This window comes from Agelaius phoeniceus, chromosome 3 (genome assembly GCF_051311805.1).
Source record: "Agelaius phoeniceus isolate bAgePho1 chromosome 3, bAgePho1.hap1, whole genome shotgun sequence".
Lineage (NCBI taxonomy): Eukaryota > Metazoa > Chordata > Aves > Passeriformes > Icteridae > Agelaius > Agelaius phoeniceus.
The window spans coordinates 6,936,005-6,951,987 of record NC_135267.1 but is presented as its reverse complement, the minus strand read 5'-3'; the positions used below and the strand labels follow the sequence as shown (position 1 = coordinate 6,951,987).

The window sequence follows — 15,983 nt, the reverse complement described above, 5'->3', positions numbered from 1 at the left end:
CAGGGCTCTGCATGATTATCATAAGCAAAAAAGGGACAGAAGAACCCAGATCCTGAAGCCTGACACTGATCAAACAGGGATCAGTATCAATATCACAACACTCTCCACCGCAGAAAAACATCTCCGCTGTTTGTGACACCCATCACAGCTCCCCCAAACCAACATTCAAATAGTCAAGAGTGGCCCCGGGTAAGAGGATACCCAGCACATTTACATCCCTGCACCTGCCCTGCTGCCCACAGCAGCGGCACCAAAATCCCCCCCAGCAGCAGCAGCAGCTCTATAAAGCTCCTCTTGCCACCCCTGACACTCCACCAACAGCAGCCACTGACCTGCCTCAGGCTCTGCTGCCACAGCCCCCTTGGCCAGCACAGCTCTGCTCCCCAGCTCGCACCATGGGAGCTTGTTACCCTCCACAGCAATTCAATATCACTGTGTATGGGCCCATGGCTTTGGCCATCATCACCGTGGAGGCATTTCCTGGCATGTGGATAAATGCTTTCATCATTTGTTTGCTTTGCATTGCCTTGGTCAAAAAGAAAACCTTGAACTCTAATGAGAAGATCTTGCTGCTGCTGGGATGCTCCAGGTTTTGGTATTTGTGTTTCTCATGGTTACATGTCTTTGTCTCAGAAATTTTTCCCTATTACCTTCAAGTTCATCCCATATTTCCACTACTTCAAGGTTCTTACAGCTTTTGTAATTGTTCTAACTTGTGGGTTTCTGCCTGTCTTTGTGGTTTTTATTGTATAAAAATTGCCAATTTCAGGAACAGCTTCTTCATCTACCTGAAAGTAAAAATTGACAGGATGGTGCCCTGGCTCTTGTTGGGGTCATTGATGTTCTCCCTGATTATTGGAATTCTTGTCTACAACACTATTGATAAAGCTATCTGTAAAAACCTCAATTTCACCTGCCCAGAAGAACTTTGGAAAGCAACAATTGATATAGAGGAACGTTTTTTCCATCTTTATTTTCTCACTGGTTTTGTACTTGCTGCTTCATTCCTGGTGGTCATCTTTGCTGCTGTTTTCCTTCTCTTTTCTCTCTGGAGACACAAGTGCAAGATGCAGACAAACTCCATGAACAGCCTCAGCATGGATGCCCACATCAGAGCCATGAAATCTATTCTCTCCTTCTTCATAATGTACAGCATCAACTTTATGTTTCTGATCTTGACTCTAGTTTATTCAATGGATTACCAAAGTCATGTGCTATTTCTAAGTTTCTCAATTCAACATGCTTATCCAGGTGTTCATTCCCTTATTCTCATTCTCAGCAATCCCAAGCTGGAAAAGACACTGCTTAGGATTCTCTCTTGTGTGAAGTGCAAGCTTTGCATGAGGTAGAAACTGTTACAAATGCTGGAGCTCATGCAAAATATCTTTAGAGAAAACAATTTCAATTAATGTTCATTGCAACTCTCCAGGCAGAGTAGATTGGAGAGAAGTTCAGCCTAGATGTTAGGAATATACATTTCAAACTCTTTAAACTAATGTTAGTAGGAGGCAAATGAATTTTTATTTGCATTTAATTAAAACAGCTCTTAGAATTAAATTATTGTACGTAGCAAAGTCATTTAGACCTTGTACAGGTGCTGGATGCAAAAGGACAATAATCATGCTGCAAACCTGGCTCAAACATTTTAGTTTTCACTGATTGAATTGACTGAATGAAACAACAGCTTTATCTCAATTTTGGTATATCCTTCCTTCTGCTGTGGCCCTGTGCTGTGGCATATATTATGGGCTGTATCAGTGCCTGGCAGTGGCTAATAGCTCAGTGTGAACACGCTGAGCCCTGTCACTCACCAGAGGTGGTCACTGAGCCACAAAGAGCGAGGCAGGAACGGCCCTGGGGAGCTCAGGGGGTGCAGAGCCCCCTTCCCACTCCAGCCCTGCGTGTCCTCTGTGCCTCACTGCCTGCAAGGACAGGATTGCCTGCTCTGTGGGACTGCTCTGACCTGGAGATGAGATTGGCTTTTCCCAGTGCACTCTGGCTCAGTTACAGCCCCAGGAAGGTGGGTTTTGTGCAAGGTGCAGCGTGGAATGAAGCCACAGCTTCATCTCACAGTGACCCACAGGCAGATGTACAGGGTGCCTGGGCCAGGAGCTGCAGCTGGGGGCCTGTGGGGTCTCAACCAGGTGAGGTCAAGGCTGTCCCATGCTGGGAAAAGCCAATTCCAGGCACTCTAATGGTCCCAACACCAGACGTTGCTCATCTCATCAGCGACCCTTGTGGCTCCTCTGGGAAAAGAGAAGTCCTGAAGGACTGCAGGCCATGGGAGGGAGCCATGCTGGAGCAGGAGAAAAATGAAGGAGACAACTTTTTATGAACTGCCAACAACATTCCCTGTGCTCCTGTGCTCCTGTGCTCCTGAGGAGAAGAGGTGCTAGAGAATCTGAATGAGTTAAACTGAGCCAGAGATTATTGCAGGGGTGAAGATCAAATATTCTAGTTGTGTGCATGTTCTACATCATCCTACTCTGTTTTCAATTGGCAATAAATTAAACTGATTTTCCCTGTGTCAAGTCTGTTTTGTCTGTGAGAATAACTGGGGAGTGATTCCCCTGTCTTGGTCTCATCTCATGAGCAGTTCCATCTTATTTTGCCCCCTTGTCCTATTCCAGAGTGAGAGTCAAGGAGTGACTAGGGGGGCTCTAAGAGCTGCCCAAGGACAACACACCATGAGAGTGAAATGTGAAATAGTTCCAGTGTGGAGGAACACATTCAGTGCAGACAGCTCAGGGAGCAGCTGCAATGGGAGGGAGCTGCAGGTTGTGGGGAAGTGCTGGGAGTCCCAAGCATGGTGCCAAGCCTTGCACAGCAAAGGGCACAGGGACTTGTGGCACCAGCCAGCTGACTGGACACTTAAGACACCCCAGTCATCATGTGCACTGACAGGAAGGACACAAAATCCCAGGGGTTCAATTGTTTGGGCTACCTCCTCAGAGGCACCCAGCTTGAGCTGCTTCTGTGCTACTGTGCCATGATTAAAGTGCTTGAAAGATCCAGAGGCCTGATACTCCACTATGGGAAAGCCAGTGCCAAGCTGGTGAGGAAACCTGGTCTGGCTGTGAGCGTGGTGTGTGCAGGGAGTGGAGTGGGGCAGCTGCCCATGGTGAAGGGGCTTTGGTCCCTGCAGTGACAGTCTCTGGTGCTGGGCCGTGACTGTCAGAGGCTGCCTGGGTGGTGAGACAGGAAAGTTTCCTTCACACCAGCATGAACAGAGCAGAACCTGAACTGGTCACTTATTTTACCAGCTCACGCTCAGAGGGTTGTTTTACCTCACACCCAGTGCCAGGTGTGCATTTCTCATCTCACCTGCCAAAAGCCTCCTTCCTGCTTCTGAACCAAGCGATACAACCATTTAGGCCAGAGCAACCTCTCAACCACTGCAGTATCACTTTTTCCAAAGACCACACAGACTAGCAGGCTGCCTCACGAAACTACCCAACTCTCCTTAAATAGCAACTCCCCAGAAACAAGCAAACAAATAATTAATGCCACTTGATAACATGCCAATCCACCTTCTGGAGCTAGGAAGCATTTGGAGTTGAATTTATATTTCCATGACAAGTTTGTGACACCTGCCCTGAGGAGATTTCATTTTGTTTTCTAGGGTTCTGAAACAATTGTGGTCTTCTGCATATTGAAGGCCAGTTATGGATTGAATAGATTTTCTCAGAAGAAACTGGGCCACTAATAGCCTAACCAGTTAGCTAATCAAGGCTAATCCTCTTGGATTTCCTATAATAATGAAGTATTCTGGAGAGGGAAGATGTTCAGCCTAAACCAAGCTCAGATGGAAGCAATGCAGTCTGTGTGTGATGTCTCTCAGATCTTAATACAGCTGTGTGTCCCTCCATATGCATAAAATCAGCAGTCTGATGCATTTTGAGATGCACAAGGACATTGAAAAAAATGCACATAAGCTGGTAGATACAATGTCCTGGAGAATCCTTCCTGTTCTTCAGTGGTGCCAGAGGGATTTGAACAAAAAGCAGACCCCTGTCTTTCAAGCACCTGATCCATATTTTCTTGATCTCAAAACTCAGCACTGGAGATTCTGATTTATAGACACCTTTACTTTTTTTAAGGTACCATATTCCTCACACTGAGCTGATTCCAAGCCACAGTCACAGTGTGATCCTGCTATTGTAATATTTTATCCTGGTTCTGACCAGGACAGGGTTAATTTTTGCCAGGGTAAATTTTTTGTTAATTTTTTTATCATCTCCAGGTAGAGGATAGTTGTTCAGGAGAGGGTTCAGTTCAGATGATACAGCAGGAAAGGGCAGGGCCAGCACTCAGGGGTTATTCTATGCCACCTCAAGGACAGGGGGCAAGAGAAAGGCTCTGTCTGTCAGATCAAACAGAGAACAGTCTCAAAATCACAACACTCTCCACTGCAGAAAAACATCTCTGCTGTTTGTGACACCCAGCACAGCTCCCCCAAACCAACATTCAAATAGTCAAGAGTGACACTGGCCCCGAGTAAGAGGATACCCAGCACATTTACATCCCTGCACCTGCCCTGCTGCCCACAGCAGCGGCACCAAAATCCCCCCCAGCAGCAGCAGCAGCTCTATAAAGCTCCTCTTGCCATCCCTGACACTCCACCAACAGCAGCCACTGACCTGCCTCAGGCTCTGCTGCCACAGCCCCCTTGGCCAGCACAGCTCTGCTCCCCAGCTCGCACCATGGAAGCTTGTCACCCTCCACAGCAATCCAGTGTCACTACATACAGGGCCACAACTGTGGCCCTAATGACTATCTTGGTTTGAAAAGACAGGTATCTGCTAAGGAAGGCAGGAGTCCCCCTTGAAATGGAAAATGTAAACCTTCTCTCTCCAGCTTACTATAATTTTGAAATTAAGGGGCTCTCAGGAAAAGACAGGGGAATAGGAATAGCAGTTCTTTACTAGGAAAATTAAAAATACAAATGGAAGGTACAAAAAAAAACTACTTACAGAGTCAGAACACGACCTGACACCTTGTGGGGCAGGGTGTTGGTAGCAGCCTGATTGAATGGTGGCTACAGCCCTCCTGCAGTGCCAGGTGTACTTCTGTGTAAGCAATGATCCTGTAGAAGAGTGTAATTTTCTTCTGCAGGTGCAGTGGTGATGTAGATGGGCATAGTCTTCCTCTGGGAATTCAGTGAGAAAAGGCTGCCTCTGGTGTTCCAAATGTCAGATTACATCCAGGTAGGAATTCTTGGCTCAGCCCCCTGGGTGGAGCATCTCTGAGTTCAATTCTTCTCAATAACAAATTCATTTAGATCTGGTACATGGCCTGGATGCAAAGGGGCAATAAGAGTACTGCAAACCTTCCTCAAGCGCTTTGGCATTGGCTGATTGAAAAATGACTTAACTCAGCATCAGGTTTATTTGTGTTTGGGTTTATATTTCTTTCTGCTGTGTCTCTGTTTTTTGCAATATTATCACTTGTAACACTGGGTAGGGTGGGTGCAACTTGAAAGACTGCAGGCTATGGCAGTCTTTCAAAGCTGCCATGATCCTGAAGGACTGCAGCCCATGGGATTCACACTTGAGCATGGGAGAAAGTGAGGAGGAAGGAATGGAAAACTTTTTATGGACTGACTGCAACCTTCATTCCCCATCCCCCCACACTACTGTGGCAGAGGAACTGGAGAAGCCAGGAATGAAAGAGTGAATTTTAATTTGTGAAGATGAAGAGGAGAAGGCAAAGGGTTCTAGTTTTATGTTTGTTGCTCATTATGCTACTCTATTATCAATAGCCAATAAAATAAATTCATTTTTCTCAACTCAAGTCTGTTTTCTCCATGACAGTAGCACCTTCTCTTCTCCTCTTGGCCTATTGCAGAACAAGAATAAAGGAGCAGCTAGGTGGGGGCATGGCACCCACCCAAGCTCAACAAACCCCAGCATATTCTCTGAACATGAAAGAATTCCAGCATGAGCAGAGCAGAATCTGCTTTGTTCATTTCTGTCACTAGCTTGGGCACAGAGGGACATTTTTTCCTGTGCCTGGTGCTAGTGGTGCATTTTCCACCCATTCTTGGCAGGGTTTGTTTGGCCTCCTGTTCTCCCAGGAGGAAAGTATCTGCCAGAGGTGGAGACCAAATATCTGAGGCCTCCCTCAGACAAGGGAGGAACTGAAGCCCAAGATCTTTTGGACACACCATTCCCCTGAGCAGAGTCATAAAAGGGGCTGGGGGCACTGCTAAAAACAAGGCAGTGCTCCAATGCTCTTGGAAGTCACAGAGAAATGAAAGAAGTGATGAGCATCTGTTCCCTTTTGCTGGGCCAGGAATGTGAGTTACAGCCTGTTCAACCCACGTGTCCAAAGAAAGCCCAACACCAATGTCTCCCCTTTAGCCAGAAGGGGGAACTACAGGTATCTGCTAAGGAAGGCATGTAACAACTTCATGTTACAAAATGAGTGCTTGAGATTGCTTCAAAAATCACTGGCAGAGGTATCAGTAAAAAACAGATTTAATAATAAGCAAGAGCATGATGAAGTTTGTTGACAAGATTCACTCTACTACTTCCTAGATAGTTAAGGCACACCAAGGGAAAAAACAGGAAAAAAAAAATCCCATCAATCAAAATAGAAATGAACCAAGGACTATCTCTGTGTGTTTATGTGTGTGTGTTAGTGAGTGTTTAGGTGTATACAACAAAATGGTAGAAAGGGCAAGGATAAAAAGGAATAGAGCCTCAAAGCTTAACAGCACTCAAAAGTACTTAACTTTCTTCTTAAATTTAACAATTTAGCAGAGGAATAACACTTAACAGCATTTAACTTAGCTTTTAGCTTATATTAAACTTATTTACAGGCCTAATTTACATAAATATCTAAGATACTTAAACATCTAAGAGAGCAGCATTTCTCCCATATTTGTCAAAGCACATTCACACATGTATGCACGCAGACAGAGTCATTGCAAGGTACCTGTGAAAAATTCCCCTCAAAAGGAGTGAAATATTTGCTTTGGATGTCTTTACATCTCATCACCAGGCCGAGAATTGAGCCTCAAGGAGTGGGGGATAGGCCCAGGATCAGGGTGTTGGTCAGGGATCTCTGAGTGCAGCAAACTTGAGAGTTCCCACCTATGTGAGGCCTCACTGGTCATGGCACACTAGGAGAGCTCAAAGGGTCTCATTTTGGACTCTCATGTTTGTCTAAAGGGCTGCAAGAAAATGGGTTTTAGTCATAACAATGTTTCATCCTGGCTGCACTTCAGTTCGACACTCCTTCTTTGAAAGTGTGAGAACCAGGATGTTCTGCCATTCAGGCAAAAAAAAGTGATTTCTTAGGCTGTTCATAAAAAAAGCCCAGGATCTCATTAGGCAGCAGCAGTTCCTGGGAGCAGACAGTAGCTCTGATAAGCTCAAGAGGAGCTGGGCCCAGGTGCTGCTCACCAAGGCTGAGGCCTAACGAGCATTTCTCAAATCACAGCCTGAAAAGGGGAGGGGGAAGCACCACCTCAACCCCACTACCAAAAAAAGAGAGGCACCACCAGAGGCTACAAAAGAGACACAACACACTACTGCTTCTCCCTTTTAGTTCCATTTTTGAGCAGAGGTTGTGCAGTTCTCCAGAAAACATGGCAGCTCTCAAGCTCTTCTTTTTGGAATTCCCAGTCGTCATCTCTCTGGTCTAAGGGGGATTCCTCTGTGGCAGTTCCTGCTCTCCACCTGTACAGCACAGACACAGCTGCACTCACAGGGGCCCATCTGCAGGGTCAGGGGTTGTGGCTTGGTCTGGTCAAAACCCTGATGTCATCAACACTTGAGAAACACCACAGTGTGTCCAGCATGGTGCAGCCCCAACCTCCCCTCACAAGGAGCCCCTGGGCCCCAGCACTGCCTGCATCCAGACATGGATATTCCAAGTGTAAGTCTTGCCCAAGAGAAGACAAACCCTTTCCTCCTCCTGCAGGGCTCTGATTTTGTAGGCACTCAGGATTCAGGAATCTCTGTCAGAAACACCATCCAATATCAGGAAAAATCCTTTTTTTCTTTAATACTGCAGCTCTGTCACATCAGTGCAATGCTGTCCTGGCTGAGAGCATGGAGCAAAGTCAGAGGTTTGACACAGATGCACTGCTGCACCATGTCAGGTTTATATACTTCTTTTTTTGGTGAATTTAAAACAGTGCCAAAATTAGGTGAAAACAAGAAGGGAGGATGTTCTGAATTATTTTACTTGCAAAATATCTGCATTTCCTCCCTGCTTGTAGTGAGCTGGGACTGTTAAGAAGAGATAAGGCAGGAAGGGTGCAGGAGATCAGCATGCAGGTTCTTGAGATTAGGATTTCCTGACCTCATTATCTGGATGGAGATCTCAGCCAGATTCACAGATACCAGTTCAATCTGCCACTCCTCAGCATCTGGGTTATCACCAGGGCACATTGGGAACATCTGCTGGGGCAGAGCTGCACTGCTCGGGCTGGCCAGCAGTAACACAGCAGTGACACAGCCATTACTCAATTGAAAATGGTACAGGATAAGCAGACTGGAGATCTGGAAAAAGCAGGCTTTATCTAAGGCAAGTCATACAGGGATTCCACAACAAAAAAATCTTATTTGCCAGGGTGTCACCTGGGATAGGGGCAATGGGAAATTTTCCTCTGTGGGAACTGTTTCTCAGAGCATTCTTTCCAGTTGTTAAGGACATAAACATAACATTGTGCATTAGAGTTGATACACAGCTGTAATGGAATGGGCCAGAATTTAGGCAACCATTCACCTAACTAGCTAGCTAACTAAGGCTAATCATCTGGGATTCCCCATGTCATAAAGGAGAAAGAAACAGATTCTGGAGAGGAAAGCAGCTCTGCCTGAACAAGCACAGATGGTACCAATTTATTATTTGTATGACGTGATTCAGATGCCAATACAGCTGAGTGTCCATCCAGAGGAACAAAAACAGGAGTCTTGTGCCATTTGAGATGCATAAGGGCATCCAAAATATACTCATGGGTTGGAGATACAAAGTGTTGGATAACCCTTCCTTTTCTCAAAATATTCTGGAGGGGGTGGATTTGAACCAGCAGAAAACACCTGCGTGTCAAGCACCTGATCCGTATCTTCATGCTTGAAAATCCAGCATTGGAGACTCTGATTCTATAGCATTATTTTTCTAAAGTGAAATATTCCCCACAAAGAGTTGAGGCCAGGTCCCAACCATGGTACTGTGTTGCAATTTAATTAAATTAATTAAAATTTTTATTTAATATCCCTGTACAAGATCAGTCCCAGCACAGGCAGTTCATATTCACCTTCCTGTTGCAATAGAGATAACTTTCATACATCTCACAAACATATGGGAGGAAGGAAGGAAGGAAGGAAGGAAGGAAGGAAGGAAGGAAGGAAGGAAGGAAGGAAGGAAGGAAGGAAGGAAGGAAGGAAGGAAGGAAGGAAGGAAGGAAGGAAGGAAGGAAGGAAGGAAGGAAGGAAGGAAGGAAGGAAGGAAGGAAGGAAGGAAGGAAGGAAGGAAGGAAGGAAGGAAGGAAATTCCCTATCCTATACTACGTTTTTCTTCTATCAGCAAAACCATAGAGGAAACACACATCAAAGCATAAGGCAGACAACAGGAATATCAGGAAATTAAAATTCCCTCAAGACAATGCTCTACTCACCATCAATATAAAAAGAAACCAAAATAAAGAATAGTTTTGAATGAACACATCCAAAACAGACTTCTTTATTGGAAGTTACCAAGAGACAGAAAAACCCAGATCCTGAAGCCTGACACTGATCAAACAGGGATCAGTATCAACATCAAAACACTCTCCACTGCAGAAAAACATCTCTGCTGTTTGTGACACCCAGCACAGCCCCCCCAAACCAACATTCAAATAGTCAAGAGTGACACTGGCCCTGGGTAAGGGGATACCCAGCACATTTACATCCCTGCACCTGCCCTGCTGCCCACAGCAGCGGCACCAAAATCCCCCCCAGCAGCAGCAGCAGCTCTATAAAGCTCCTCTTGCCATCCCTGACACTCCACCAACAGCAACCACTGACCTGCCTCAGGCTCTGCTGCCACAGCCCCCTTGGCCAGCACAGCTCTGCTCCCCAGCTCGCACCATGGAAGCTTGTCACCCTCCACAGCAATTCAATGTCACTGCATATGGGGCCATGGCTTTGGCCATCACCACCGTGGAGGTGTTTCCTGGCATGTGGATAAATGCCTTCCTCGTTTGTTTGCTTTGCATTGCCTGGGTCAAAAAGAAAACCCTGAACTCTAATGAGAAGATCTTGCTGCTGCTGGGATGCTCCAGGTTTTGGTATTTGTGCTTCTCATGGGTATATTGCTCCCTTTCAATAACTTCTCCCAATTACCTTTTTGTTCAACCCACATTTCAACTAATTGTATTTTTTCAAAGCTCTTTTAATTGTTCCAACTTGTGGGTTTCTGCCTGCCTTTGTGTTTTTTATTGTGTAAAAATTGCCAATTTCAGGAACAGCTTCTTCATCTACCTGAAAGTAAAAACAGACAGGATTGTGCCCTGGCTTTTGTTGGCATCATTGCTTTCAGCCTTGGCTATCGGCATTATTGCCTATGACATCGCTGTTACAGAGCTCAGTATCAACCACAATTCCACTGGGCAAGGAAATTTTTCAAAAGTTAGAGGCAAAATGGATGAAAATTTTTTCCAGATTTATTTTATCTATGGCTTTGGATTTGTCACACCTTTCACAGCAGTTATCTCTTCTGCCTTTCTCCTTCTCTTTTCTCTCTGGAGACACAAATGCAAGATGCAGAAAAACTCCATGAACAGCCTCAGCATTGATGCCCACATCAAAGCCATGAAATCTATTCTCTCCTTTTTTATAATGTATAGTATTAACTTTATATTTTTGATTCTGTCACTAATTCCTTCAACAAAGAAAGAAAAGTATGTGGCACTTGTTAGTTTAGTATTTCTGTATGCTTTTCCAGGTGTTCATTCCCTTATTCTGATTTTCAGCAATCCCAAACTGGAAAAGACACTGATAAGGATTCTATCCTGTGTCAAGTGCATAAGGATTGCATGAGGTAGGAAGTGTAATAAAAGCTGGAGCCCACACAAAATCTTGGTATTTCATTATAAGACACAAGTCAATTTATCTCTAAGGCAACTCTCTGGGCAGTGTAGATGATACAGATGTTCTTTCTTTAGCATGAAGTTAAGAATAAATCTTTCAAATTCTTTGAGCCAAATGAGTATGAATTAGATTATTGCTAGTACTTCATTTTGGTAATTCTTTGAGTTCAATTCTTGTCAGTAACAAATTCATTTAGATCTGGTACATGGGCTGGATGCAAAGGGGCAATAAGAGTACTGCAAACCTTCCTCAAGAGCTTTGGCAATTGCTGATTGAAAAATGACTTAATTAGCATCAAGTTTATTTGTGTTTGGGTTTATATTTCTTTCTGCTGTGTCTCTGTTTTTTGCAATATTATCACTTGTAACACTGGGTAGGGTGGGTGCAACTTGAAAAATTTGCAGTCTGAGGAGCGCCCGTATTGGAGACATCTGATCCTCAAGGACTGCAGCCCACAGATGGGATCCACACTCTAGCAGGGAAGAGAGCATGAAGAGGAAGTAGTGGATGAGAAAACTTTTTACGGACTCACTGCAACCGCTATTCAATGTCACCCTACACCATGTCGGGGAGGAGGTGGAGAAGCTGGGAATGAAAGAGTGAATTTTGAGCTGTGATGAAGAAGGGTGGAAGGACAGTTCTCTAGTTTTGTGCTTGTTGCTCCCCATCCTATTCTATATTCAAGCAGGAATAAATTAAATTAATTTTGAGTCTGTTTTCTCCGTGACAGTAACTGGTGGGTGATCTCCCTGTCCTTATCTCAACCCATGAGCTTTTCCATCTTCTATTTTCCCTCTTGACCTGTTGCAGAGCAAGAGTGAAGAAGAGGCCGGGTGGAGGGTCTGGCAGGTGTCTAAGTTTAACAATCCACAAAAGGTCATGTAAATATTAAATAATTCCAGCATCAACAGAACAGAATCTAACTGCTCATTTCTTTCACCAGCTCTAATTCAGAGGGACAATTTAGTGCATACTCAGTGCCAGGTGTGTATTTTTCATATTATCACCTTCAAAAAGATTTGCTCCTGTTCATGAAATGAAAGAAGCAACCTTTTAAACCAGAGTAACATCTTAATCACTACAATATTTCCTTTTCCCAAGACCACACAGTCTCCACAGGGTGTGGTAGGTACAAAGTCTTGGTGAATCTCCCCCCTTCTCCAATGACACTGGAGGGGATGGCTTTGAACTAAAAGCAGACCCTGTGTGTTAAAGACCAAATCCACACATTCCATGCATTGAAAACCTGGTATTTGAGACTCTGATTTTAAATTATTTTGTTTTCAAGAGGCCAGATTCCCCATGCAGAGCTGAGCCCAAAATTCAGCCATGGTGTGGTCCTGCACAGTCCCAGCCCAGATAGTTCAACTACACACCAGTTGTAATAGAAATAAGTTCTATTCACAAAGATATGGAGAGAAGAAGAAAGAAGCAAGCAATCAAGCAAACAAACAAACAAGGAAAAAAACCCCAACAACCCCACAGAGGTTTTCTATTCATTCAGGAAAAGAGGAGGAAACTCACATCAAAGCCTTAAGCGGAGAACAGGCACTATCAGGAAATCAAAAATTCCCTCAAGGCATATAGTCTGCCCATCATAAATGTAAAAAAAAAAAAAAAAAAACCAAAAGAAATAACATTTAAAAATTAATGCAATCAAAAATAAAATTGGACATAGTAGGTGACAAAGGATCAGAAGAACCCAGATCCTCAAGCCAGACACTGATCAAGCAGGAATCAGTATCAAAATCACAACACCGCAGAAAAACATCTCTGCTGTTTGTGACACCCAGCACATCCCCCCCAAACCAACATTCAAATAGTCAAGAGTGGCCCCGGGTAAGGGGATACCCAGCACATTTACATCCCTGCACCTGCCCTGCTGCCCACAGCAGCGGCACCAAAATCCCCCCCAGCAGCAGCAGCAGCTCTATAAAGCTCCTCTTGCCACCCCTGACACTCCACCAACAGCAGCCACTGACCTGCCTCAGGCCTCTGCTGCCACAGCCCCCTTGGCCAGCACAGCTCTGCTCCCCAGCTGGCACCATGGGAGCTTGTCACCCTCCACAGCAATTCAATGTCACTTCATATGGGGTCTTAACTGTGGCCATCATCACCGTGGAGGTGTTTCCTGGCATGTGGATTAATGCTTTCATCGTTTGTGTGCTTTGCATTGCCTGGGTCAAAAAGAAAACCTTGAACTCTAATGAGAAGATCTTGCTGCTGCTGGGATGCTCCAGGTTTTGGTATTTGTGCATCGCCTGGATATATAAATTTCTTTCCTTTATTTATCCCAATTACCTTTATGTTCAAAGTATACTTCAACTAGCTGTATTTTTTCAATCCTTTTTTAATCATTGCAACTTGTGGTTTTCAGCCTCTCTTTGTGGTTTTTATTGTATAAAAATCGCCAATTTCAGGAACAGTTTCTTCAGCTACCTGAAAGTAAAAATTGACAGGATGGTGCCTGGGCTCTTGTTGGGGTCAGGAATTTTAGCTTTGGCTGTCGGCATCGTTGCCTATGACATCGCTAATAAACCGCACTGCAACAGAAATTCCACAAGACAAGGAAATTTGGGGACAGCAAATATCAAAATGGACAAACATTTTTTCCCTTCTTTTTTTCTCGCTGGCTTTGAATATGCTGCTTCATTCCTGGTAGTCATCTTTTCTGCTGTTTTCCTTCTCTTTTCTCTCTGGAGACACAAGCGCACAATGCAGACCAACTCCATGAAGGACCTCAGCATGGATGCCCACATCAGAGCCATGAAATCTATTTTCTCCTTCTTAGTGGTTTACAGCATCAACTTTGTATGTTTGGTCTTAAATATGGTTTATGTCACAAAGAAGGCAAATCAACTGACATTTCTCATTTTAATATTTCAGTACATTTTTCCGGGTCTTCACTCCCTTATTCTGGTTTTCAGCAATCCCAAATTAGAAAAGGCACTGCTAAAGATTCTTCCCTTAGAAAGAAGTGTAAAACGCAAGGTTTGCATGAGTTAGGAGCTGTAATAAAATCTGGAGCCCATGCAAAATGGTAATATTACATTATAGAAAACAAGTAGTTTAATCTCTAGTGCAACTTTCCAAGCATTGTATGTGATACAAATGTTCTCATCACTGATATTAAGAATATATAATTCAAATACTATGAACTAAATTAATGTGACTTACACAATATATTTTCAATTATAATTTCATGTAGATAATTATTTGAGTTTAATTATTGTCAGTAACAAAGTTTATTTAGACCTGGTACAGGGGCTGGCTGTAAAAGGGTAGTAAAAATACTGCAAACTGACCACCAAATGCTCTGGCATTTTCTGAATGAAACAACTGAAATCAACTGCAGGGTTTCTCTCTATTTTGGAACACCTTTCCTTCTGCTGTGGCCCTTCTGTGTGATATATTATGGGCTGTATCAGTGCCTGGCAGTGGCTGATAGCTCAGTGTGAACACGCTGAGCCCTGTCACTCACCAGAGGTGGTCACTGAGCCACAAAGAGCGAGGCAGGAACAGCCCTGGGGAGCTCAGGGGGTGCAGAGCCCCCTTCCCACTCCAGCCCTGCACGTCCTCTGTGCCCCACTGCCTGCAAGGACAGGATTGCCTGCTCTGTGGGACTGCTCTCCTGGCCTGCTCTGACCTGGAGATGAGATTGGCTTTTCCCAGTGCACTCCGGCTCAGTGGAACACCCAAGTTTTGTTCTGGATTGGGGAAACAGCACAAAAAGGGAGTGGAGGAGACAACTTACTGGAACTGACTGCACTTTCATTTTCCTTCTCCCTGTGCTGCTGTGGAGGAGGAGGTGGAAGAGCTGGGGATGAAGGAGGGAAGTTGAGCTTCAGATGAAAGAGTGGTGCAGGCAGTGGGTTCTAGTTTGTGTTTATTTCTCATCATCCTACTGTACTTTTAGTGGGTAAATAAATTCATTTTCTGCACATCAAGTCTGTTTCATCTGTGACAGTAACTGGTTAGTGATTTCACTCTATTTTTCTCATCCATCAGCTTTCCATCCTATTTTCCACCCCATTTATGGGTGACAGTGAAGGAACAGCTGAGTGGGCATCTGGCTGCTCCCTGAGGGCAACCCATCACAGCAGGTGAAACATGCAGAATGGAGAGGAACCTGAACTGGTCACTTCTACCAGCAGCTCAGGTCCAGAGGCAGATTGTAAGCAGCTCTACAAGACACATCTCCCCTGTGAAAGACCTTGAAAGGACAAAAAAAGCCACACATCCCTCCTTCCCCTGCTGCTGCTCATGCACTTCAACCTTTAACATGACAAACCTGACCACTTTCACAGGAAAGCCCTGGAAGATCCATCTCATACCCTACATCCATTGCAACATCCATCCCTCACAACCTCACATGCCACAAAACTCAGCAGGCAAAACCCAGCACCTTGCACATGTTACCACACAAAACACCACAGCCCCAGTGAACCACACTGCAGATCCATTCTTCCATCCCCATGAAACCTCTGAGAATGTGACAGCCAGCACAGGATCCCTGTCCTGTGCACCAGCCCCACTCAGCTGGCACTGCAGGGGACAGGGTGTCCATCAGCACAGCCACCCTGCACAGCCCATGGGGACAGATGCAGGATGTGCCCAGCCTGGAGAAGCTGACACATGAGAGGTGCCAGAAGTCAATGGGAATGGCTGCCCAGTGCTGGCCCATGATGGAAAACTGCTCTGGGTCACATTCCAAGTCTTTATGACTGAGAAGAGAAAGTGTTAAAAATGCTTTTGCCATGGAAAGCTTTGATGAGCAGAAGCAGAACTCAGTACCACTTGCACACCATTCCTATTTCTAGAAACATGAAAATGGCTGGAGACAATGCTAAAAAAAAAGGCAGTGCTCCAGTACCCTTGGTAGTCACAGCTGTCTGAAAG

General features: G+C 44.8%; 3 protein-coding genes across 3 annotated transcripts; all 3 read left to right on the top strand.

Annotated features, from left to right (window-relative positions):
• Window positions 1-395: 395 nt before the first annotated feature.
• Window positions 396-1,349, top strand: LOC129118794 (taste receptor type 2 member 2-like). Its single transcript, XM_054630376.2, has one exon. It carries the CDS (start codon window positions 396-398, stop codon window positions 1,347-1,349), a length of 954 nt encoding a protein of 317 aa, XP_054486351.2.
• Window positions 1,350-10,082: 8,733 nt separating this feature from the next.
• LOC129118353 (taste receptor type 2 member 9-like) lies at window positions 10,083-11,033 on the top strand. Its single transcript, XM_054629683.2, has one exon. It carries the CDS (start codon window positions 10,083-10,085, stop codon window positions 11,031-11,033), a length of 951 nt encoding a protein of 316 aa, XP_054485658.2.
• Window positions 11,034-13,130: 2,097 nt separating this feature from the next.
• On the top strand, window positions 13,131-14,090 carry LOC129118762 (taste receptor type 2 member 2-like). The gene has a single exon (XM_054630328.2). The coding sequence runs from the start codon at window positions 13,131-13,133 to the stop codon at window positions 14,088-14,090; it is 960 nt and encodes a 319-aa protein (XP_054486303.2).
• Window positions 14,091-15,983: the final 1,893 nt, after the last annotated feature.